The 22,855-nt window shown below is 56.6% G+C and overlaps 1 protein-coding gene across 9 annotated transcripts in view; it reads left to right on the top strand.

Annotated features, from left to right (window-relative positions):
- Positions 1 to 21,922, top strand: part of PLEKHA2 (pleckstrin homology domain containing A2) — a 34,739-nt gene extending 12,817 nt beyond the window's left edge. For all 9 annotated transcript variants that reach the window (XM_090053070.1, XM_090053069.1, XM_090053065.1 and 6 more), the window contains 8 exons: positions 747 to 844; positions 5,998 to 6,144; positions 10,002 to 10,148; positions 10,482 to 10,550; positions 10,923 to 10,993; positions 14,249 to 14,312; positions 17,101 to 17,178; positions 17,562 to 21,922. In XM_090053070.1, coding sequence (XP_089909196.1) covers positions 747 to 844; positions 5,998 to 6,144; positions 10,002 to 10,148; positions 10,482 to 10,550; positions 10,923 to 10,993; positions 14,249 to 14,312; positions 17,101 to 17,178; positions 17,562 to 17,927 — 1,040 coding nt within the window. In that variant the 3' untranslated portion in view covers positions 17,928 to 21,922. The remainder of the gene's footprint in view (positions 1 to 746; positions 845 to 5,997; positions 6,145 to 10,001; positions 10,149 to 10,481; positions 10,551 to 10,922; positions 10,994 to 14,248; positions 14,313 to 17,100; positions 17,179 to 17,561) is intronic.
- The last annotated feature ends 933 nt before the right edge of the window (positions 21,923 to 22,855 follow it).

Below are 22,855 nucleotides of genomic sequence, written 5' to 3'. Positions count from 1 at the left end.
GAAAGCCAAGGTTGGCCCAAGGGCAGTGCCTCTCTGCAAGCGCTGCGAGATGCTGTCTCTTCCAGCCTGCTGGCTGTAGCACAGGGCCTGGCTCTGTGCTGCTTGGCCCTGGACAACTGTGGGGAGGCAGGAGCTGCCACAGAGAAGCAGGGGTTTCAGCAGTCTTGTGCAATGACAAATGTCTCAAGTTTCTGCTTGCAGAAATCTTGTGAGAACATTTCCTCTGACCTGACTGGCTAGCACCCAGTAGGCAGCCTGGGCTGAGAAGTCAGAGGGTAGAGGCAAGGGCCCCTGTGGTGCCAAGGGACTCCCCAGCACAGTGGGTTGGGAGCAGCACTGCCTCTCCTTTCAGAGGCCTGGTGTCAAGGTGGTGAGTGAGGGTGCTGGCTGCAGACCCCAGCAGCTCCACAGGACGGTAGAGCTGCTGTCCTGGTTAGATTCTAGGTTGCGATATTTCCCGGCTCACAGCACACACCGGCTCTGTGGTTTCAGCTGAATGTGGTATTCTTCACCTCCCAGCCTGCATTCCCATGTAAGCTGCCCGCTTGCAGTTGCACGGCTGCCATGCTGCACCCAGGGGTGGGTTGGGGTGCATCCCTGTGCCGTCCCCTGCAGACTCTCCAGGGGAAAGAGCAGGAATGGCCTGGAGAGGAGCTGCTGACAGTCAGCCAGTCCTTATGTAACTGGTGTTACTCATGCAGAGCACTGACTGGGTTCCCCCTCTGCTTTGTTCCCTCCTTTGATAGTTATCAATGCCTTATCTCAGCGTTACTTCTTACAAGCCAGTGATCAAAAAGACCTACAGGACTGGGTGGAGGCTCTGAACCGGGCCAGCAAGATTACAGTAAGTCACAGTGCCGTCTCCTCTGTTGCCCTGTCCTGCCTGGCCCATGATGGGACTGTCTGATAAAGCTTGGGGAAGTGGCTTCTTTGCCAGCCCCTCTGCTGCCCCCTCAGCTCCCCTTCCTTCCCGTGCAGCTTGCTCAGCAGAGGTGGCTGGTTCTGCTGACAGAGCATGGTGCTGGAGGAGGGTGCGGAGCCGCAGTCTCGGCCGCGCTTACTGCAGCTCGCGCTGCCTGCCTCTCCTCTCCTCTCCTCTCCTCTCCTCTCTGGGAATTCCCTCTCAGACTTCTCGGTTTGTCTCCTTCTCTTAGTGCCGAGGCTGTGACTCACAGTCAGGAGCCCAAGGGAGAAGCTGAAGCACTGTTCTGTTCTGTGCTGGCTGCCACTCCATCCGCCAGCATCCCTTGGGATCATGGGGCAAGCAGGGGTGGGAGGGAGCTCATGAGGTCCCATCTAGTCTAGTCCCCTGCTTGAAGCAGGATCAGCCCTGCCTAAACCAGCTCAGCTCAGTGTCTGTCCAGCCTGCTCTTGAAAACTTCCAGGGCTGAAGAGTCCCGGACTTCTCTGCCTCAGTGCCTGCCCACCCTCCGAGGCCTAAGGGTCTTCTATGAGAGTGGTCAAGCACTGAAACATGCAGATGCCTTGGTCCAGCCTCATGCCGCGCTGTGGCGCAGAGCAGTTGCAATGTTTGACCTTTGGAGTCTCCTCAGCTGCCCCTGGTGCTCAGGGCCACTCCCACGGCTGTTTCTGTGGTTAGTGGGGGAGTGCACCGCCTGCCAGACGGCTGCTTGGCAAGCTTCAGTGCCTGAAGAAAGAGAAAGTCCCAAGCAAACGGGCTGACCGGAGGTTATCAAACCCTGCAGAGAGGCTTGACAGCCGGACAGGGTCAGGTTTCCAAGTGCACAGCATTACAGCTGGGGCCATGGACCCCAAGTGCTCCGTACCTGGTACCTCCCAGGGCAGGCAATGGTGAGAGCAGGATGCTGCATTAGCCTGAAGATGGGCCTTCAAATAGAGGGGGTTCCCTGTGGCTCTGTGCCCTTTCCCCATACTCAGATCACAAGAGACCTTCATGTTTGTTCGCAGACATTAGACAAGTAAGTGCACTTCCCCATGTGCCCTGCTGCAGCTGCTGTGCACAAGAGGCATGAAGCCCTTGGGAAAAGTGACTTCTGCTGGAACTAGCCACATCCATGGGTGTTCTGGTGCTGCTGTGCTAATGTAATTACTGCAGCCTGGGCTCTGCGTGCAACTGAGTTTTTGCCGCTGCTGTCAAAGGATTCCTTTCTTATGCTTCAATCATTTGCCTATTCAAGTTTTATCCCTTCCTGGAACATTGGGCCTCATGTGATGAGACGCAGCAAATACTTTGTCTCATGGGATTTGTCAGGGGTGTGGATTGTGACTGGACTTAAAGGGGCATGCCTCTGTGTTTTCCTCTCTTGTATTCAAACTGCTGACCCAGTGACTTCTGCTTTGCATTCTCCTTGGCTGTTTAATTTTCCTGACCATGAGAAGTTGCCTCTCCCTGGCTCTTTGATGTTGCTAATTGCTTAAGTACAGAAGCAGACCAGAGTGATGGAACCACTGGTGTGCAGCAGATCCAGCCCTCGGCTGGACGAGCTGGGTGGTAGAGCGCCTGCCTTGAGGCATGATGTGGAAGAGCCGCATTGATCTATTGAAGAAGTCAGGGCGAGCTGTGGGATTCTGCTTGCCTACCACTGACAGCACTCAGTGGATGCCGCTCGCTTGGCAGGGACTGTAAATTATACATTGAGAGGAGGCGTGTTGCACAGGCCACGCTTTGATCCCTATCAAAGACCGTTTTGCTCCAGTTCTGCAACAGTCCCGGTGGGTGCTGCATGCCCTGCCTTTTCAATGTGCCAGCGCTGTACCTGTCCCCAGGCCTCCACTGCCTTATCGTTGGCTGGCGAATGCTACCTTTGTCTTCCTGTGTCTGCAGACAAACTGAGGCTGACATTGTGGGGACCTGCCCACGCAGTCAGGGGTGAGCTGCCTGGTCTCGCCTGCCGATGTTTCTACCTGCCTTTCACTTCTTGGGCAAGATCTGCAATGGGGAGATCTTTTGCTTTTCAGGAGCCCTGAATATGTGGCCCTTGTCACAGAGGTGCTTGGGGCACAGGACAGCATGTAATGCTGCAGCAGATTCTGAGAAATGCCGAAGGAGCTGTGGGGAGATGCTGGCTTTCGGTAGGGCCAGGGCTGCCAGCGGCCTCTTGCTTCTGAAGTACTCCCTCTTGACGTGCGTGCTGCCGGGGCGAGGGGCTCTCCTTGATGGGTGTTGCAGCCAGCTTACTGGAGCACTTGTTCTGCACTTCACACTTTCAACAGGTTGTTGCTGAGTAAGCAGGACCTGCTGGCAGGACAGGAAGGATGGGCTGGCAGAGAGGATGTGACTGGGTTTTGAGATCCTGTGTACTGCTCAGTGCTTGTTGCGTGCACGGAGGGGTGCATGGAGGGGGACCAGAGCACGGCCCCACATCGCAGGGGCTGTGAGGGCAATGCCCTGCAGGCTTCAGCGATGGAGGCAGTCAGGCTAGCTGGGCTCTGGTGAGGCACATGGCTCACTGTGACTGTGTTCATTATGGCAGTGCTGGGACTGTGACCTGAGCTTGCTCCAGACCAGCCCGTGAGCAGGAACCCTTGCAGAGGTTCGGGTCCCCTCCCCTGACAGTCTCTCGAACCATGTGTTGTGCAACTATTTCCTCTGCCTTGGCTGCCTCTGGCACTAACATGCACGAGTCTCTGGCCCGTGGCCTCTCCCGCAGCAAGGGAGGAGGTGCAGACAGATGACGTCCTTCCTGCAGCACTGCTCTGAGCAGTTGTGCGTCATGCCCGTCCATGCAGTGGCCTGGCACATGTGGTCCTGACCATGCCGCGCTGCCCGAGTGTGTGCTGCGGAGCACGGCGCTGGGCCTGGGCTGCTGTGGGAACTTGCTGGCTGGTGGCTTTGGTCTGTCTTTTGCAGCTGCTGCGCTGTTTCTGAAACAGGAAGCAATGGTGTCTTAACATGCTCATGTTTCCTGTTCCCCTACCCCAGGGGCTGGCTGCATTACCACTTGGTTAGCTAAGCCTGGCTGTGGAGAGCTGCTTGGATTGCTCTGAAGCTTTGCTTGGAAAAATATGCTTGCAAAGAGGGGAAGTACCTGCTGTTGTGCTGTTTCATGCTGGAGATGCATTTGGGACTTGGCAGTTGACCGATTGGATTCTGCCAGAGAGCCCTGACCCCTTCCCTTCCCTGCTCCAGCTTTTCTTGCACTCAGCTTGGGTGAGCTGAGTTGGACCAGTCTCACCTCCACTGCACACAGTTCTTTCACAGCGGGGCTTATTTCACATTTGCTACAGCCTGTTCCCCAGGGACTGAAGCTGGGTCTCAGCCGAAGTACTGGTGGACGAGCCTTGCACCAAGCACCTGACTGAAACTGTTTGAAATGGCCTCTAGTGTAGCTCTGGATGTCAGGAGGCCATCTCCAGAGCCTCTGCAAGATGCTGTGTTTGCAGCTATGTGCAGTTTCTCAGTGTTGTTACCTGGCCTTAGACAGAAGCAAGCAGAACAATAGCACTCGGCGCTTCCCCAGGTCTCAATAGGTTCAAATCCATGTATGAGCTTTGTCCAGGCCCCCTGGGTCCACATGCCATATGTATGTTCTGCAGTGGGGGAATGGGAAACCAAGAGAGGTGTGAGTCATCTTGCCCAGGGCAGAGAGGGCTTTGGTGTAGGGCCAGGATTAGTGCTTCAGTGGGTCGGACGCCCTGCTGGAGGCAATGGAGAGATGCTGAAATTGGGCCGGGGCAGGGGTGCAGGGGACTTCCGCGCCAGCTGTCACATTGCTCCAGGATAGCAGTGTCTTCCCCCTTGCATGTGTGTGGCATGAGCGGACCCCCATCCCATAGCTAGATGTAGTGTGTGGCAAATACTGAGAAAGCTGGATGCAGTTGGTGGTGCCGCTGGAGCAAGCGGAGTGAAGGTGAGGGCTGCAGGCAAGACCCCGGCTGGCTGAGCAGTCTCTGTGCGAGGCAGGTGAACTCCCGAGCCTGGGGGAATGAGGGCAGTTTCCTTGCTGAGCAGGAGGTTGCCAGTCAGCCCTGTGTAGCATGGCATAAAACACACCTCCAAAGGAAACAGCCATGCGCAGGGCAGTGGGAGTGAGGCCGCCTGGATTTGGTCCCAGTTGAAGATGACTCTTGATGACCCAGTTTCACCAGTGCTGCTCTGGAGAGGCGTCTCTGGGCGGGCAGTGCCTGGGTGGCTCAGCAGCTCCACCCTGGCCTTGTGCTGTGCCATGGAGGTGAACACCTGGTTGCGCCGGGAAGGGCAAGCTGTGATCACTTGGGGACGGTTGTACCACACCCACCATGCAGCTCGGTGGAAGGAAGAAGGGTCCTTGCGCGTCCCCCTGGGAAGGGCAGCTGGGTGGGGTGAGGGAGACCCCCCACGTAGGGGTTGAGCCATTAGTGACACGAAGAGGTGTGCTCAGAACAGGAGCCAGCAGAGGCACAGATGCATCCCTGACCCCTGGGCACTTGCAGGCAGTGAAGTGCCCCAGAATCAGCAAGGCTTCTGGCAGAGCTCTGTGCCCCTCTGTGCCGCCCTGCTTTCCCAGGCACTGGTGTTGCCTGCAGCCCCTCCAGCCTCCTCTTGGCTGTCAGTGTCAAAGCATTTGAGACTTGCCTGGGACACAGAACTGGGAGCTAGCAGCCGCCTTGCACGGGCCCAGCAGCATCAGCATCCGTGTGCCGCAGCATAGCTTCGTTAGGCTGACGAAAGCTGTTCGTGACGTGTGGCAGTAATGGGAGCGAGGGCAATGAAAGGAGTGAGTGGTGCGCATTCCCTGCACTGCAGAGGCGAGTTGCAGACTCATGTGAGGTGATGCCTAATTATCCACCTGCTCTGCTGTCTCTGCACCCACTGCTCCTGCCGGCGGCCTGGGAGGGGGCCGCGCCCTGATACAGGGAGTCTCGCCCCTTGGCTTTGAAAGGGATGCTGCTGCTGCTGCTGCTGCTGTGTTTAAGCAGGAGGGTGGAAAGAACGGTGTCCCAGATTCAGGCTGGAAACCTGCCTGGGCCCTTCCACTCCTTGGGAAAGGTGTGGTGCATGGCTGGATGTGTCTCAATCACCTCTTCCTTTTATAGGTACCAAAGGGGGGGAACTCGCCCCCTGCCACAGAGATTACCAAGCCCCCCGTTGTTCTCCCGGCCCAGGAGAAGAAACCGCAGGTGGCCTACAAGACTGAGATCATCGGAGGGGTGGTTGTGCACACCCCCATCTCCAACAACCAGGTGAACTGGGCGTGCTTGCGTGGCATTGGGAGAGGGCAGCTGGGGCCTTGCAGAAATCCCACGTGCACTGGTCAGGGGCATGCAGTGCCGCTGGAGTGTGCCCTGCTTCAAGAGGGGAGCGGGACCCATCTGTGTAGGTCACTTTCATGGGGACTCTGCGGCAGGAGATGAGACCATGCCCAGCAGCACACTCCCTGCTCTGCGTGCATGGGAATGAAATTCCTGTTGCTCTCTGGGCTTCTGCACCCCAGCTTGGCGGAGGTTCCCCACTGCACTCGTGGGCCTGTCCGGGCCCTGACCTGTGCCCTGAATGGGTGTGATTAGCATCTTGGAGGGACTGGCAGGATGAGATGCAGGGGTCAGGCTGCTTGGCCAGGCAGGGCACAGGTGAGCTGGGAGTGCCGATTCCCCCTTGTGGACGCTGCGGCCAGAGGGAAGCCTGGCAATGCTGGGACCTGGCCAGGAAACATGGCCTTTTCTGTGGGGATAGGCAGCGTCCACCCAGCTTCTTGCTTTCTGAAACCACTGCAGCAAACTCAGCAGCTCAGCGCTGGTCTGTGGCTGTTGTGCACCGCAGCAGGCCCAGCCGCCTGCATCTACCAAGGGTGGAAAACCTCAGCTGCTGCTGCTTGGAAGTGCCTTTCTGAGCCCTGAGGGTCCCAAGCAGCTCGGCGAGTGGAGGAGCAGCTCGGAGTGCCCACATAACCCAGGTGTTCAGGCATGCCACCTCATAACCCACCTCACACGTTACACCAGTGCAGCCTGTGGGCAGACCCACTGCTGCTAATGTCCCACAGGGGCTGCAGACCTCCTGCCAGGGCAGACCCAGGGGGATCTGTGCAGCCAGCCCAGAGGCTGACAAGGCTGGACTCTGCCCCAAGGGATTTGGCACTTGCAGAAAGCCCTTTCCCTCTTCGAAAGGGCCTGATGTGCCTATCCTGAGCCTGTTCCACGGAGAGAGGTGGGTATCCAAGCTTGCTGGGACTTCACCTGTCTCGGCACCTGGACCCTGGGGTGGGCAGCACTCGGGGGACATAGCCAGTTCTGAGACCTGTCCTTCCCTCTGCTTGCAGCATGTTGTGCACGTGCCCTGGCATGCTCTGGGACCAACTAATAATGTTATGTGGCTTGAATTGGGTGCGAGTCCTTGCAGGGTGCCAGTTGTGCCAGCTTTCAGGGCAGTGTCAGAGCATGGTGGTAGATGGGGGGTGGCACTTCCAGCCCTGGAGGGTGACTGCCAGGGGAGGCTACTGTGTGCTCTTGCCTCTTTCCAGCGCAGTGTCTGACGTCCTTGTTGGGTATATCTCAGACTGCAGTTGCCTTGACATTTAGGTGTTAGCTCTGGGTGAGAGGCAAGGAGGCCGTCAGCCTTCCTGGAAGTTAGCTGTGTCTGGGGACAGGCCATTGGCTTGCCGCCACTATGGGTGAAGACAGTTTGCACTTTCAGTTCAGGAAATCAAGTCTGGGCCTGCGAAACCATCCTACTGGGGTTAAAAATAGCTGCAGCCAGCTGCACGTGGCACTGCTTGGAGGGTGAGGGGCTCTGCTCCAGGTGCCAGGAGGCTCCAGGGGCTGAGAAAACGCATGCAGATCTGCCAGCTGCTGCAGCCTTATTGGCCCAGGCTGCAGCCCCTACCACTGCCCTGCCCACCCCAGCTGAGCTGGGTTGCCCTGGGCTGGGGCTTCCTGCTGCAGCAGCGTGATATTTGGCAGGGATGCACATATGCAACCATTGGCACTTCCCTTTCTGGTGTCCTGAGAACCTGCCGCGGGGCAAATTCCAGCCGCTTACAGTCTCAGACTAAAAATAGCATGCAGAAATAGGGCGTTGCAGTGTTCTCCTTGGCAGGTGTTCGCCCTTCCCTGGTTTGATGTGCGTAGTGCCCAGGGACTGCGTGACTGGGGCACATCCTGGTCCAGCTCATCTGGTGTCCTGTCTCCAACACCAGTAGCCGTCAGGGAGGTGGTGCTGTAGACCTTGCTGTGGGCGAGCTGCTTGTGCAAGGAGTTCCTCCCTGACACCTGTGTGCTGCAGGCTGGCTGAGTCCCCAAACCAGGCCCTGGGGAGGGCCGGCTGCCTTGGAGACGGTGGGGCAAAGGTGCCGGAGAAGCACTGAATGCTGGGCCTGCTTTCTGCATGGGCTTTAGTGCGGGTGTCTCGTTCTCTCCATCTCTGAGGGCACAGACCCTCTCACCCCAGGCCTCTGCAGCCAGAAAGAAGCTACTGAGTAGCATGGTACGAATGGCTGACCTGCTCTGAGCTGGGCAGGTGCTTCTCCAGTGCTGGAGTTGGTGGCAACCTGAGAACGAGGGTCTCCCACCGCTCTCCCTGGCTGGGCATGCTTGTTAGCTGGCACCACTTCCCCTCTTGTGCCTGGGGCACCCCAGGGTGAACCCAGGTGCTAGTGGTGCATGTGTCTGTGCGGGGGCAGGCCTGCACATGCCTGGCGGTAGGTTTGGCCACTGTCCAAACTGTGGGCCTGGCAAGAGCTGCCCAGCAGGCAGCAGAACGGCTGAACTCATGCCTCCATTCCTGATTGCGCTTTAACTTCTGGCCCTGCCTGACTATGCCTGGGATTTGGTCTCTTCCTCCTGTACTTTTTCTGTGGGTCTTTCTGCAGGCACTGGGCAGCCCCGTGGTGAAACCCTGACGCCTGCTAGGAAAGACCCTAGCCTGCCTCCTGGCTCTGCTTTCCTTGGTTCCTTCTTTTGTCCCTGGGGCCGCTGACCATCTGTTTCCCCTCCGCCAGCGGTGACCTGCAGCTGCACCAGGGCGTGCACGGGAGCCTGCTGTCTTGGCGAGCAGGGCAGCAGACCTGGGCTCATTCGGGCATGCTGGATGCCGGCCCTTTGTCAGCTGGGAGCTGGGCTCTTTGCCTCCCAAAAGCAAGCGAGCAGTGGCACAACTGGCATGTGGCCACGAGGTCCCCGTGCAGTGTGTAAATGTGACTCAGGGGACAGGCTTCTGCTTCATTGGAAGTCTCCGCAGGCTGCAGGCAGTGCCACGGAAGTGCAAGCCATGTGGGTGGCCACCACGTTGGCCCGGTCAGCCTTGGCACGGGGGAGGTGTTTTTGGATGTGGAAAAATCAAGGTCCCATCTGGAGGAGGTGCGAAGGTGCAGAGCAGAGGGCGCGCAGCGGCAGGGGCAAGGGCTGGTTAACCACACCGGTAGTCTTTGCGAGCGCGAATGCCTTATAAGGAGAGCTTGAGCCCTGGGAGCGGATGGGCAGGAGCCAGGGGCGGCTGCTGTGACAGTTCGCAAACCTCAGGCCAGGCGCTGCCACGCGGGGGGAAGAGCCAGGCACGAGTGATTGGCAAGCAGCTCGTCTCCACCCCTGTTGCTGAGGCAGAACGAGAGCAGGGCTGTGCCGGGCTACGTGTGGGGAAGGTGCCGTTGAGCTCCGGCTGCAGACGATGGAGTGGGTTGTCTGGCCAGTTCATCCGTGTCTCCCCGCAGCCTGTCGGAGTCCCTTTGGCCACCTCTTTCCCCATCGGGGGAGGGATGCTGTGCCGTGTACTCGCCCCAGTGCCCTGCAGCCAGCTGGGTACCTCTGGCCTGCCGTGGGCAGCAAGGACCCTGTAGGTGGGCATGAGGGCTTGTCCTGAGTCAGGCCCGGGGGCTGTGAGCCCGAGCCAGGCTCTTGTCACACATCCACCAAACAAGTCCCTGGGGAGGCTGCTAGACTGAGCTGCACGGAGACTGGCCCTTCCTGCCCAGCCCAGAGTGCAGCCTGGCTTGGGGGAGCTGGGTGGGAGCTCTGGGCAGCAGCGTGGACAGCGAGCAGCTCCCCTTGTCAGTGGGTGCCCCATGCATGGGGCAGGTTTGTGACCGACCCTGTCCTTTCTTCTGGCTCAGAATGGAGGGGACGGAGCTGAGGGCAGCGACCCGGCTGGGCATCATCTTCTGAAACGCTCCCAGAGCTACATTCCCCCCTCCGGCGCCAAGCCATCCACAGGGCCCCCAGCCCTCAAGAGTGGCTACTGCGTGAAGCAGGGGAACGTGGTGAGTGCCCACTCTGTCCAGCTCCCTGGGGCGCAGACGCAGGTACTGTTGCTCTCTGCCAAGCGCCGTCTGCCCTGCCCCAAGGGAGGCATCTGCCCCGCTGTGCCCTTGTATCGCCCCGCGAGCTTCTTCTGCTCAGGAGTGGCCCAGTGGGGCCAGAGCATTGTGGAGCCTGCCTGCTCCCTCGTGCAGCTGGCCCAGGATCGCACCCTTGCTCCGCTGGGAGAAGGCCCAAGCCCAGGTGCTCAAGACCCGCTTGTATCCTGGAGCGGAGGGGGAGGTGGCTGGATGCCCGTGGCCGAGGCGTCAAGGCCTGTCCCTTCCTTTTTCCAGAGGAAGAGCTGGAAGCGCCGGTACTTTGTCCTGGATGAGTTTTCCATCAGCTACTTCAAGTGCGAGCAGGTAAGCAGCTCCCCCAGCTCCCATCCAGATTCACTACCACTTGAACATCATGCAAGTAGGTGAAACCCCTGGGGAGGCCTCAGCCAAGAAGGGACCCGAGTGCTGCCAGGACCTGGGGCAGGTGCTTCAGCCTGTGGGTGGGCCTGGCCCTGCAGGTGCCGGTGGCTGGTGCTGGGGGACGTGGGATGGAGCAGCCCTTAGGGACACGGGGATGGGTGGGTACTCTCTCCCGTGCCCTCTCCCAGAGCTGCGGTGAGGGAGGCTCCCTGGGCAAAGGGCCCATGTGCACGCCGCTGGGAGCTTGGGCCCCATGGAGGCTCTGGTGCTGTTGCAGCGCCAGGCCCATTCACTCCCCCTCTCTGGCCTTCCCAGGACAAGGAGCCCGTGCGTTCGATCCTGCTGAAGGATGTCCTCAAGACCCGCGAGTGCCTGGTCAAGTCGGGGTAAGGCTGTGTTCTCTTCTGCTGGACAGGGCTTTGCTGGAGACTTTGCGTGATACTACCTACCAGTAAACGGACTGGAGGGACACGCCATGTTGTGCCCTGCTCCTAGGAGAGGAACAGCGTCCCACTGCCCCAAACGCCCCACACGTAGCATCCCAGAGATGAGGCATGGCCCTTGGCTTCCTGTCCTGAGCCACTCTTGCTGCGTGCTGTGGCAGAGATGCCTCATGCCAGTGCAGCTGGGGGTGCGCAGGCAGAAGAGCGGGTGGAGAAGGGCACTGGGTGGGTATGCAGGCTCTGCCACAGGTTGCCTGTGTGACTGGGGGCAAGTCCCTTTACCCCTTGCATTAGTTCTCCCTTTGTAAATCAGGATGGACATATGTTGCTTCCTTTGGGGACCCAATAAGTAGGTGACGTGGCTCCAGGTCATGACTTGTGCCTGGTCCACTGCTCTGGCATCTTCCTGAGCATGAGCACCCTGCGGATGCAAGCTGTTCTTCCTACAGGAGCCCTGGGGGCTGCGAGGGTCTGGGACACTGCCTTTTCCCCAGCTGGGAATGCATCGTGTGCCCGCCGCCAGGCTGTGGCTGCTCCCATGTGCGTTTCTCTTGGTCCGTGCAAACTCCTTGAGCGTTTTGCCAGGCAGACCTGTTGGGAAGCCATTCCTGGGGCAAGGCATCCAGCCAGCAGCAGCACTGCGTGTGGCTGGGAGCCGGTGGAGGGTCAGGTTTCCCCATCGCTACCTGCTTCTCCTCTGCTCACACGTTTCCTGCTCGGGGCCAGAGCCTTCCTTCCTGGTTTGAGTTGCGCTGCCTCTCACTGGAATTCCCCACTTGTCATGTTCATGGCATCCCCCAAGTCACAGGATTTCTTGCCTGTCCCCTGCGGTTCCCAGGCCTGATTTGTGGCTGGGACCTTTCCAGTGGCAGGGGTGTCTTTCCAGCAGTCATTTGCTCAGGTTTCCCCTCTGTGTGTTTTTTCAGCCCAGATCTGGGTGCAGGCGCAGGACGGGAGACCCGGGGTGGGTCCTAGACTCCCTGTCTTGTCAAGGGGGTTGGGTAGATGAAAACTGTGCTCCGCACAGGTGGAGAGAGGCAGCTCAGTGTGCCCAGAAGGAGCCAGCAGGGAGTGTGCGCTGTGCCCAGGTGCATGGATGCGAGCACTGCAGAGGTGCAGCCCATGCTAAGCAGAAGCACAGCGTGAAGATGCCTGCAGGACAGGCTGCCGTCCAGTCCTGCGGTGGAGTGAGTGGCTGCTGAAGGTAGAAGATGAGGCAGGTGATGCAGTTGTGGAAAATGAGAGCAGGACACTTCTCCCCTTCTGCCTCTGGGGGAGCAGGGGTTGACTGGCCTCTGACCCCTGCCTGCCCAGCCGTGGGGGCTGAGAGAAGCGTGCCTGAGGGAGTGCAGGGCCAAGCTGCAAGAGTGCCTCCTGCGCTGGTGTGTAGAGGATGCAGTGAGCAGAGGCTGGGCTGCTGGCTTGGCTTTTCCTGCGTTGGCCTGAGAAGCATGCGCTTTGCCCTTTCCTAAAGCCAGCATGATCCCGGGTTTCCATCAGGAGAGAGCTCTGCCGGAGAGGGATTGCACTGGCGTTGGGTGCCACAGAGCAGCCTCTACCTCTTGTGGGCTGGAGCGGCTGCCCCAAAAGCCCAGCGGTGCATGGAGCTCTGTGTTCTGGGTCAGGGCAAGTCACTTGGGCCTCCTGTCCCCTCTCTCAGCCCCCGTGGCCCAGTTCCTGGCATGGACCCCATCTGTGATCCCTGAACAAGATGGGGCTTTGCAGCCCAGCTGGCTCAGGCCCTGGGCTAGTACCAATGCCAGCAGGCCCCCCCAGGGCTGAGGTACACCCTCCCCCAGGCTGGTGTGGCCCCAGAGTGGACAGTGGTGCAGGGACAGGGTTGTGGAAGCCAAGAGACGCAGATGCTTGGCAGGAACCAACAGAAACCATTGCCGTTGTGGGCGGCATCGGGAATGCAGACAGAGAGGGAAAGCACCTGCTGAGCTTCCTGGCTCAGGGTCATCGTGGGGGTCGCGAGGTCTGGCCCTGGGTCAGAGCCCCATCAGGAGCCCAGGCCCTCTGTGCATGGCTTCTGCAAGCCAGGGAGTCTCTCTCTTCCCCTTCCATGCCAGGTCCCTCTGGTACAACAGAAACCCTTGCTGCAAAAGCAGACAGCCTCTTCCTCTCTCCTGTCCCAGCTTCCTGTGTGTGTGGGGCCCTCTTCCCAGTTCCTCCAGAGTCTCTTGGGCTTTTTTAGCCTAAGGACACTTGATCTTGGTTCTGCTTTGAGGGAAAGTCCAGTCCGTCAAGCTCTGCTGCCTTCAGGGAGGGTGGGCAGAGCTGGCTGCCCCTAGGATGCTGTCTTCCCCACATCCCCCCATGTGCCATCTATTCAGGTGCTTAACAGTCTGCGATTCATAGGCGGGCTGTTCCCATTCTTCTCTGCCGAAGGAGCATGAGGCAGTACACAGGCCAGGGCTGTTGTGAAACCTGGGGGTGAAGGTGGCAAAATTAACCTGGTGTGAAGAAGCTGGTCACAGATTCCCTGAGGGCAGCGCGTGGGCTTAAGTGGAACTGGCTGCGCGTGCATTGAAGCTCAGACTAGACACAAATGAGGGTGCGCATTTGTGAACAGTGCCCCAAATAGCAGGCGCGATGCTGCCGTGACCCCAGGTCATACAGATTCTCGCAGCTGAGAATGTCAGAGCTTTCATTAACCAAATGCTTCCCAGCCCAGCATGAAAATCGCTCAAGTGACCAAGAATCATGTCAGACTTTACAGTACTCCTATGCTGAAAGGACTTAATGAGTAAGAGCAGGTCTGCATGTTATCAGCATGAGTAGGACATGTTGTAAGCATGTTGGTGGGTGTTTGAAGGTGGTAAACCGGGATTATAAACAGCCTCCTGATTAGCCACTTGTTTAAAAATCCAGGTATGGATTTATTAATCCATTATAATGTTGTCCTTTTTTTTTAATGGAGCCCTAATGCAGAGCGGGACTGGGAATGAATGGTCTTTTGGGCAGCAGCGTATGTGTGTCTGTACGAGGGCTATGGGAATTACAGCGTGCGCGTAACTGAAGCTGGATGATGTCTCATGCGGAACGGGAGTCTTGCGCTCGTCAGATTAATGCTGATTAGATCCGAGGTCTGCCTTGAATATTCCTTGGCCGGTGGTTTCTTCACATGGGCAGGGAGAAGAAGTGGTCCTGTAGGCTACAGAGTGAATTGTGGATGACTGCTCTCTCTTGTCCTAGGGACCTTCTAATGCGGGACAACCTCTTTGAGATCACAACAAGCAACAGGACGTTCTACATCCAGGTAAGGGAGCAAAGGAAGGGGACTTGAATGCACAATGTCACTGGGAATGAACTCCTGGTAGGGGCCACCTTTTGCACCAAGTCATCTTCTCTAGGCCACAAATTTAGTTTTTGACAGTTGGTGTGAGTCACGTTCATCTAAATAGGGTGTTCCTCAGGAGCCTTTCAAGCAGAGCATGCGAGCAGGTGAGCCTGTGTGCAGCCTGCCCAGCCTCGTGCTCTGGGGGGTAGGAGGTGGAAAGAACAGCCGGGCAGTTTCACTTCTCCAATTCAGCTTATTTATAATTGCAGCTATTTGTTTGGACAGGAGAAGGCACATAGAGATGATCCCCCTTCCCCCAGTGGTGACAGGGGGATGCAGAGCACACAGTGACAGTCACGCTCCACATTTCTTGTCCTGAACCGTGCTGCCAGCGTTCCTGCCTCCTGCAGCTGCTTGGGGCTGTCAGTCCCTTCCAGACTCAGTGGTAGCAAACTGAGCGGGGAGAGTGAGGCCAGGCAGGCCTAGACCAGTCGCTTGCTACTAGTTTTGCAGGGGAAATAAGTTTAAAAAAAAAAAAAAGGGTGCTGATGAGTTAGCTGGGGTCTGGTTGCAGTGACATGACTTCCCGTCTCCAGAGCAGCGCACAGAGACTCATATGAGGCCATCCTTAAGTTCTCAGCTGGTGCCTTTGCAGCCTGAGAGGCTATTGGCCAGATCCGTCATTGTCCTGCACCTTGTGCAGCTGCTTACACTTGTGCAGAGTGCTGCCCTGCTGGCTGGGTGGCTTGCCACGGTCTGTCTAGAGGAAGCACCTGGGAAGCATCTGTGCATTGAATCCATTTGGCAGGGGAATTGCCACATGGAGAGTGATGGCAGCTAACTGATGGACAGGGAGTTTTGGGTGGTGGGGGGCTCTTGTAACATGGCCCATGCAAAGCAGTGACAGCTGGACTCCCCACCAGACAGTTCCTGCCATCCTTCGTTGCACTGCAGCAGTCCCCAGTGAGCCGTGAGCCTGGAACACAAGCTAACAGCACCTGTCGACTCCACCTAGAGCCCCTCCTCTGTGGATGGGACTCCACACTCAGCCAGGCAGGGCAGGCAGCTCTCTTGCAAAGAAACATTCTCCCCAGTTAGTTTTCACTGGATGGCCTCTCCTGCCATGTGGAGCGATAGGAGATTTGTGAGACCAGGAGGCAATTGTCCATAGAGCTTGCCAAGCAGAGGCGTAGGCTTCTCCCAAGCCTGCTTCTCACTGCATGAATCCCTTGGCAGACTGGGAAAGCTGAGCAACTCGGCCACTTAAGCCAGACCCACCCTCTCTGGCCTTGTTCAAGTGGGGAGCTGGCACAGCTCAGCTGTCAGCCTTGTAGTCCACCCACTGCGCTGTGGAAGCAGAGGCATGGCGCTGAAGTAAAAGCCACGTTGATTCTGGAAGAGTGTCTGCCTGAGCACTATTGCAGAATAACTGTGTGTGTGGTCGTCCAGTACCGGAGAAATTGTACCAGTCAGGTTCTTTGTGTGAGCAAGGTCAGGGGTGCAGGAAGAAGCTGCTGGTGGGAGCTCTCCAAACAGCTTGCTGCCATAGCTCGTGGCTGCCTGGATCAGGGCAGAGGGGAGTATAAAAGGGAGGTCTCAAGCCCCAGCATCCCGAGATAGACCGTGGTGAAGCAGGTGCTCTCCGTGGCTTGTTGCTCAGCCTCTCCAGCATGCGTGAGCTGCATTTTCCATCCTGGGCTTCTGCATGCATGCCTGTGTCCAAATCCTGTCTGCATCCCGCTGCAGCCGCAGCTGTGCTGGCACCTGATGGTCTGGGTCTGGGCCTGCGCAGCTCCTGCCTGCCTGGACCTGGCACTCTGTAGTGCCACGGGCTTGGGATGAGTCACGTCCCTGGGAAGAGTGCAGGCTGCTCTCAGGCCCTGCTGGGACCCATGCCAGCACAGTGCTGGGCGGGGGCTTTTTGCAGCCCCAGAGTGTGGCGTGCATTTGGGGCTGGGAAGCTGCTGGACTGCTGAGCCTCTCCTCCAGACGGCAGCCTTGGACTGCGCTTGTGTGCGGGTTCTGGACTGCTCTGGTAGGGCTGCATCCACACGTTCCCGGAGAGCAGCCACACGCCTGCTACCTCCACAACTCTGGCCAGTCCTCTGCAGCAGGTACTGAGGCTTCTGGGGTCAGTAGTGCCACTCCATACAGCTCTCTTTGCCATGCTGGAGGGGACTTGCTGCCATCCAGTGGTACAGAAAGAAACAGCCTAGGAGCAGCTGAGATCCTGGAGCCAGCTTGGAGCCAGTTTTCCTCTGGGCTCAGGGATTATTCAAGTAGCTTCTGCCTCCTGCTAGAGCAGGCTCGTTGTGTTGGGGGGCAGCACTTCACCTGCCAGGGAGTGCCTGGGTTGGGGCTGGGGATGTGCTGCTTGGTGTGCATAACTGAGAGGCAGGCATGCAGGGACTAGCTGATCCCCAGGGTGCAGTGATGCTTCATTGAATGGAGGACCTCTGGTAGTGTCCGTGACAGTCCCGAAATGATATGAGAGGCAAGCATTTCTTAGGGTGATCTCTTATTGGGCCATTTCTGTAGTAAATTCGAGTCCTGTCTGATGGTCGGGAGGGATAAAAACGATCCACGGTACAGAAATGGGCTGCCGTGTGAGGTCACAGTGTGCATGACCACATTAAAACCCTCCATCTGCGGTGAGTGTCAGTGTCCAGATCTCCCCGCCGACCTTCCCATTGGATGCAATGGAGCTGCGCTCAGCGACTTGTGACATGCAAGCAGAGGTCTCATTTCTGGCTGCCATGTTTTGCAGGCAGACAGCCCCGAGGACATGCACAGCTGGATTAAAGCCATCTCAGGGGCCCAGCAGGCCCTGAAGATCCGCCCCAGGGTAAGTCACAGCTTTTCTGCTTTGCATGTAGTGTCAATTCAGGAGAGATGGCTTTTGAGCTGACGTGATTTATAGAGCAGCTCATGCAAATGTTCAGAAAATTAGCTTCTTTCCTAAATGTGGCTTTGGTGCCTCTGCAAGTGTCTGTCTGTCATCCGGAGAAGGGGTGTAGAAAGCGAGTAGCATTAGATGCCCTTGCCTGGTGGGACAGGGAGCTCCACTCTTCTCCCAGCTGCCTGGGCAGAAGAGTCCACAAGAGCAAAGGGCATAACTTATTTCATGTCCTTTTCACTGCTTCAAAGCCTGTGAAGAGCATATGTCCCGTTCTCAGGGAGCTTGGGGGCAGCATCCAGAAGAACTAAAACTCCTTTGTGTCTTGGCAGGAAATGTCCTTCGTGAGATCCATTTCCATGAATAAACACGGGGGCTCCAATCATTCCAGCCCCTCGACTGCCTCCCTTTCCCAGCAGAGGCAGCCAGGCGAGGAGAGGAGAGCCCTCTCCAAAACCCCTTCCACATCCTCATGGCAGCCTTGGACGCCAGTGCCACAGGCAGAAGGGAAGCAGCCCACGATAGAAGAGGCTCCTGGGCAACTGAGAGACTCGGTGTTTGTGCCAGCGTTTACTGAGCGTGACGTGAGCACCAGGCAAGGGAAGCGTGTGCGGCACAGGTCTGAACCCCAGCACCTCAAAGAGAAGCCATTTACCTTCAACCTGGACGATGAAAACATCCGGACCTCCGACGTGTAGCCACGCATGGTGCGAAGCTGGTGCACCGCGCCCCTGTCCTACCCGGCGTTTGGAAAAGATGAGGCAGTCTCGGTACAAGTTCAGTGCAAAGACACTTTGCTTCCCCCACAGCCGTGCGGGGCAGCCTCAGTGGTGCAGTGCCCCTCGGCGTGTGTAACCTTGCCCTGCTGTGCACTCAGAAAACGTGCAAAAAATGCGTGCACCCAAAATGCATCTGAGGCAGGCGGAAAGAGCCGGTCTCCTCGGTGCCAGTGCTGGTCGGCATGTCCAGAGCACCAGGCCACTTCTGTCCCTGGTTCCACGCTGCTGGGTTCACCCTGATGATTTTGGCCTTTATTCTCCAACTTTATTATCAGTCTCTTGTAGGCTGTACATGGGAGAGGAACAGGAAGAAAGCCCTGGTCAGACCCAGGTCCCTCTCCATTCTAGCACCTGCTCTCTGCCACTGTGACGTGGGAGACCGGGCAAGATGGACGTATAGTCTGATGCAGGAAATGGCAATGGTTATGTTCCCGTACAAGATTTAGTCTGGCCCACTTCCTCGGTGACTGCACTCTCTCCAAAGGGAGGAGAGACCAGCATTCCTGATAGCTCCCATTTTCTTTCCCGCTGAAACCTCATCTTCAATGTCCCAAATTCTTTCTCTGGTCTCTTCCCCTTCATGGCAGATGGGGGGATCAAGGTAGTTGAAGGAGGAAGAGAGGGGGAGCTGCTGGTGGTAACAGAAATGCCTGGTGCTCATTAGAAGTATACCAGGAGGGGCTGATACAAACCCACTTGGCAGGCACATGGCATTTCAGTCACGTGCACTTATGTCACATGGGAAGCATCAGGCCCCTTGGCTCTGCCCTAGAAGAACGATGACACCCTCAGCAGCTCCACCTGTTTGGATCTCAGGGAAACCATGCAGGAAGAAGAGGGGGAGGTGGGGGGGGTTTCCAAGCAGAAGGGGCAGGTGTGGGCCCATGCTCATGTTGGTCAATAGGGGTAGGATTCTCAGATCTCTTGAGCCATTGAGAAACCCCCCCAGCGGGCCCAAACATGGAGTTTGCAAGACACCCGGCAACCTAATTTAAAAAAGGAGGAGAAGGTTGCAGCTGTAATGTAGTTTTTTTCCAGGGGACCAGCTCTTTGCTCTGCTGCACTGACCATGTAGTAACTCCTCTCTGCTGTCGATTTACTCCTTTTCTACTCGTTCCCCTTGCACGCTGTCAGGCTGCAGCAAAGGCTCCCTGGTCTGTATGACGTCCCAGTTGGAAAAACAAAACCGATTTCTTGTATATTTATGTTTTTTAAAAATGTGAGGAAAGGTTAGGACCACTCTTTTGCAAGCTGTCTGGAGCAGGGACTCCGTGGCACAAATATTCTCAGGTATATATATCCAGGTTTGTATTGCGGGCGCTTGGCCACAACAGACTGTTAAATGCCTGAATCTTGGAACGTTTCATGCAATGAAAGCAGACCATGTACAAAGAAATCGGGATGATTTGGTTCTCCAACTAGGCTGTTCTAGCTGGTATTTGTAAGTAGTATACCTCGGCAGGCACCCATAAGGGAACAAGTTGACGCACGGTGAATGCAAAGCACTTGCTAGACGATTTAGTTATTCCGTGATCAGAGAGGAACTGTGGGACACTTTCACTAAAGAAATGGGTATGTAACCTCTTGTCTCAGCTAGCATCTAGAAACAACATCTCTTTCCTGGCTCTCTCTTCCCCACGAGGGATCTAGTAGTGCCTTATGTTGTTGCACGAGTTGTGAACGCTGTGCAAAGCCTATGCAAAACATACCTATCCCCCTTAAACCTTGCACAGGGATGAGGTTTGCCCGGACTGAGAAGTTATACATCGTGCTTGTGTGCCTGTGCCTCTGCTCTGAGCCCACTCGCTTCCCACCCTCACTCGGACAAAACTGGCAGCGACGTCAAGGCCAGTTTTGCCCGAGTAGGAACTAGCAGGAGCGGGTGCTGTATTAAAATAAGAAACCAGCACATGCCGAGGTTGGAACGATCATGGAAAACTAAATCAAAATGAAACCAGAATAAGGAGTTCAAAGTATTGTCTATGGGAAGCTTTTGTGGATTTTTTTTGTAAGCTCTGGGCCTCTGTGTCTTCCACATCCCCTGCAGTGCATGGTGCTGTTGTGCAAGAAGATGACCGCTAGAAGGCACCCAGCTGACTAGAGAGTGAATTAAAAAATTACTCCTGCCTGCCTTGCTCTCATTTTGAAATTGCAGTGTGTGTTGGAGGATGTGCTGGAGAAACAGCAGCTTTAAAAGTCCACCAGGAACATGCAGTGAAAGCCAATACATCAGCGTGACAGCCATGCAACCTGAAGGCAGTTGCACCTGTTCTTTTCCTGGAAAGAGTTGGCCAGAGCATGATTTACCAGTACATTCTTGGAGAGGCAGGTACCAGGAATCTGCTCCTCCTCCTGTGCTCTCATAAGGCAGTTCTAGTCCACAAATAACAAAGGGAGCCTCCCAACTAGGGAAGTTCACACACCTGTTCTCAGCAGAGGCAGGAAAACAGGGCAACTAGGAAAATGAACCAGGGATGATGCAAATAGCATGGTTTTCCTGTGATGGACTTGCCGATACCTGTGCTGGGGCTGCTTCTCCTTTTTGGCTTGCTTTGCCCTAGTGTTTTTGATAGCAATAGTGTTTGGGCTGAGCTAACGGCCCCTTTTGAAATATTTAACAACTAATTGTAAGCATGTATGAGCTACAAATTAGCAGGGGCGAGCAATAGGAGTGCTTAGGCCAAGGGCAGTACCTACAGCTGCAGACATGGCAGGCACTTGTGTTGAATTAGTACCGCAAGGGTCAGTGGGAGCTGGGAGGCTAAAAGCCTAAGCCTGTAGCAGAGGTGTGAAGTAGTGAAGAGGGAAGCTGCTTGTGGCTGTAATGGTAACTGCAGCCTTCCCTTTTTCTCTGCTTGCGGAGCAGCCCCGAGGCCGGCTCCAAAGGCCACAGACTAGTGGCATGTGAATGTAAAGCAGAGGCAGGGGTCGTGGAGGCGAATCTGGTCGCTGTGCTGCTCTCATGCATGCTGGGCACACTGACTTGGGTGTGCTTCTCTGGTGTCAAGCGAATTCCCACTGCTTGGGGTGGACCCCCATCCAGATCAGCAGGGAGCCCTTGACGAGAAATAACGTACAGCAAAATGTGTGCATGCTCCTGCCTGAGCCTGGCCCTTGTATCGTCTCGCTCTCATACCGCTGGGGACTAGGCATGGCCTGCAATTGTGTTTCCAGCTCCCGTGGGGATCCCTGTGCAGCACAACAGCAGCTCATATGAAAGGAACGGCGTGAGGGGGACGTGTTTGGGTGCAGGGGTGTTTTACATGACGACGCCAACATGGCTTCAGCTGTTTTTTGTACATAATTGCTGTGTATTTCAAGTGCCTTTAGAGATGGGGAGCAGGGGGTGCCTTCCCGATGGGGAGGTGCTCACACCAAAGCCTTGTGATGCTTGTGCAAGAGAGAGCCTCTGGAAGGTGTAACATGCAGAGACTGACTAATTCTGGTACCGATTCCTTCCGTGCTCACTTGGGAAGAACTCTCCATTTGTGGAAAAAATATGCTTCCACATGAAATACCAGCCAGTTTTTCAGGTTAAGCTGGTGCATATCTTGAATTATTGAACGTATGTCGGCACATGGTGTAGACATGGTTCGATAGTCACACAGGTTTATTTCCCTTCCCCTTTCCTCTCAGTCCCTGTGCAACTTATTTGAGTGGAGTTCGTTGCAAGTGCTAAGACTGAAATGGGATGGTGTTGAGGTTGGGTTTTTTTTGTGAGCTGCTTGTGCATTTTGTTGTGATACTGGCACCAGTAATCCTCAGCTGTGAATGGCTCTCCCGTGCACAGACTAACCGCGGGTGCACAAAGCCACACTGATGCGATGCTTCTCACTACCCCTTCTGCAGCGTGTAGTGGAAAACTTTTGTTGCTTGTTTTGTAGTAAAAATCTGTGTGAAATCTTTCCAGAAAATGTGTTGTCGGAGACTTCTTTTACCAAGGATAACCTGTGTTTAAAAAATGCCCGACCCTTTCTAATGCCATGGCAGCTCAGCAGCCTGGCCTCTTTGTCCAGCCCGCGGCTGGCTGCAAGCATACTGCGTCTGCCTGCACCTGGCTCCCTGGCCTGCAGCTGCACGTGGGCCAGTGGGGAGAGGAAACCACCTTCCAGATAAGTCCAGATCAGGGCTGGAGCTTGGTGCCCAGAGCCAGTCGCAAGACCCCGGAGCAGCTCAGCCCTTTCTACCCCATCAGTGACGGCACGTGCTGGCCTGCAGATCCCTTCCTTCTGGAGCGTGTCTCTAGCACTGGCAGCTTCTGCTACTTCCCGGGAATTGGAAGGGGATAGGTATGGACCAGCTCATCTTTGGGAGGAGATTTCTCTCCAGCTTGGGAGTCTGGAGCACCCCACCCCGGGGGAAACCAAGGGGTGCTGTGGCTGGTCCCACCCTGACTGCAAAGCAGAGGGGGATACTTCCAAGGGTTGTGCCATGCCCAGGCTGACTGGCTTCCCTGCACCCAGGTGGGAAAGGCTGGGTCACAGTGTGCCCCAGCTGCTCCCTAGAGCACAGCCTGTGCCAGGGGAGCAGCTGTGAGCAGCCAGAGCTGGCTTATGCCAGCAGTAAAGTGTTTTCTTAGGCTCCAAGGTGCTGCTTGGCTTCAGGCTGATGCCCTCCCCACCTTTCTGCTGCTCCTTTTGTCCTGTTGCAGGCCTGGCAGCCAGGTTATGGGCAAACCGGTGTCTCACAGCCCAGCCTCACCATCCTGCCAGTGGTCAGGAAAGGTTTCTTGAGCAGCCCTGGGCTGGGGAGCAAAGAGCCCTTGAGGGAGCTGGCTTGAGGGGGCTCTCTCTGGCAGGATGGCACCGGCTCCTCCGCCCAGACCCCTTCTGTGTGTCCTGGTCCCT

The sequence above is a fragment of the Crocodylus siamensis genome, chromosome 6, assembly GCF_052110815.1.
Source record: "Crocodylus siamensis isolate JL-2025a chromosome 6, ASM5211081v1, whole genome shotgun sequence".
Lineage (NCBI taxonomy): Eukaryota > Metazoa > Chordata > Crocodylia > Crocodylidae > Crocodylus > Crocodylus siamensis.
This window is presented reverse-complemented; position numbering and strand designations above follow the sequence as displayed.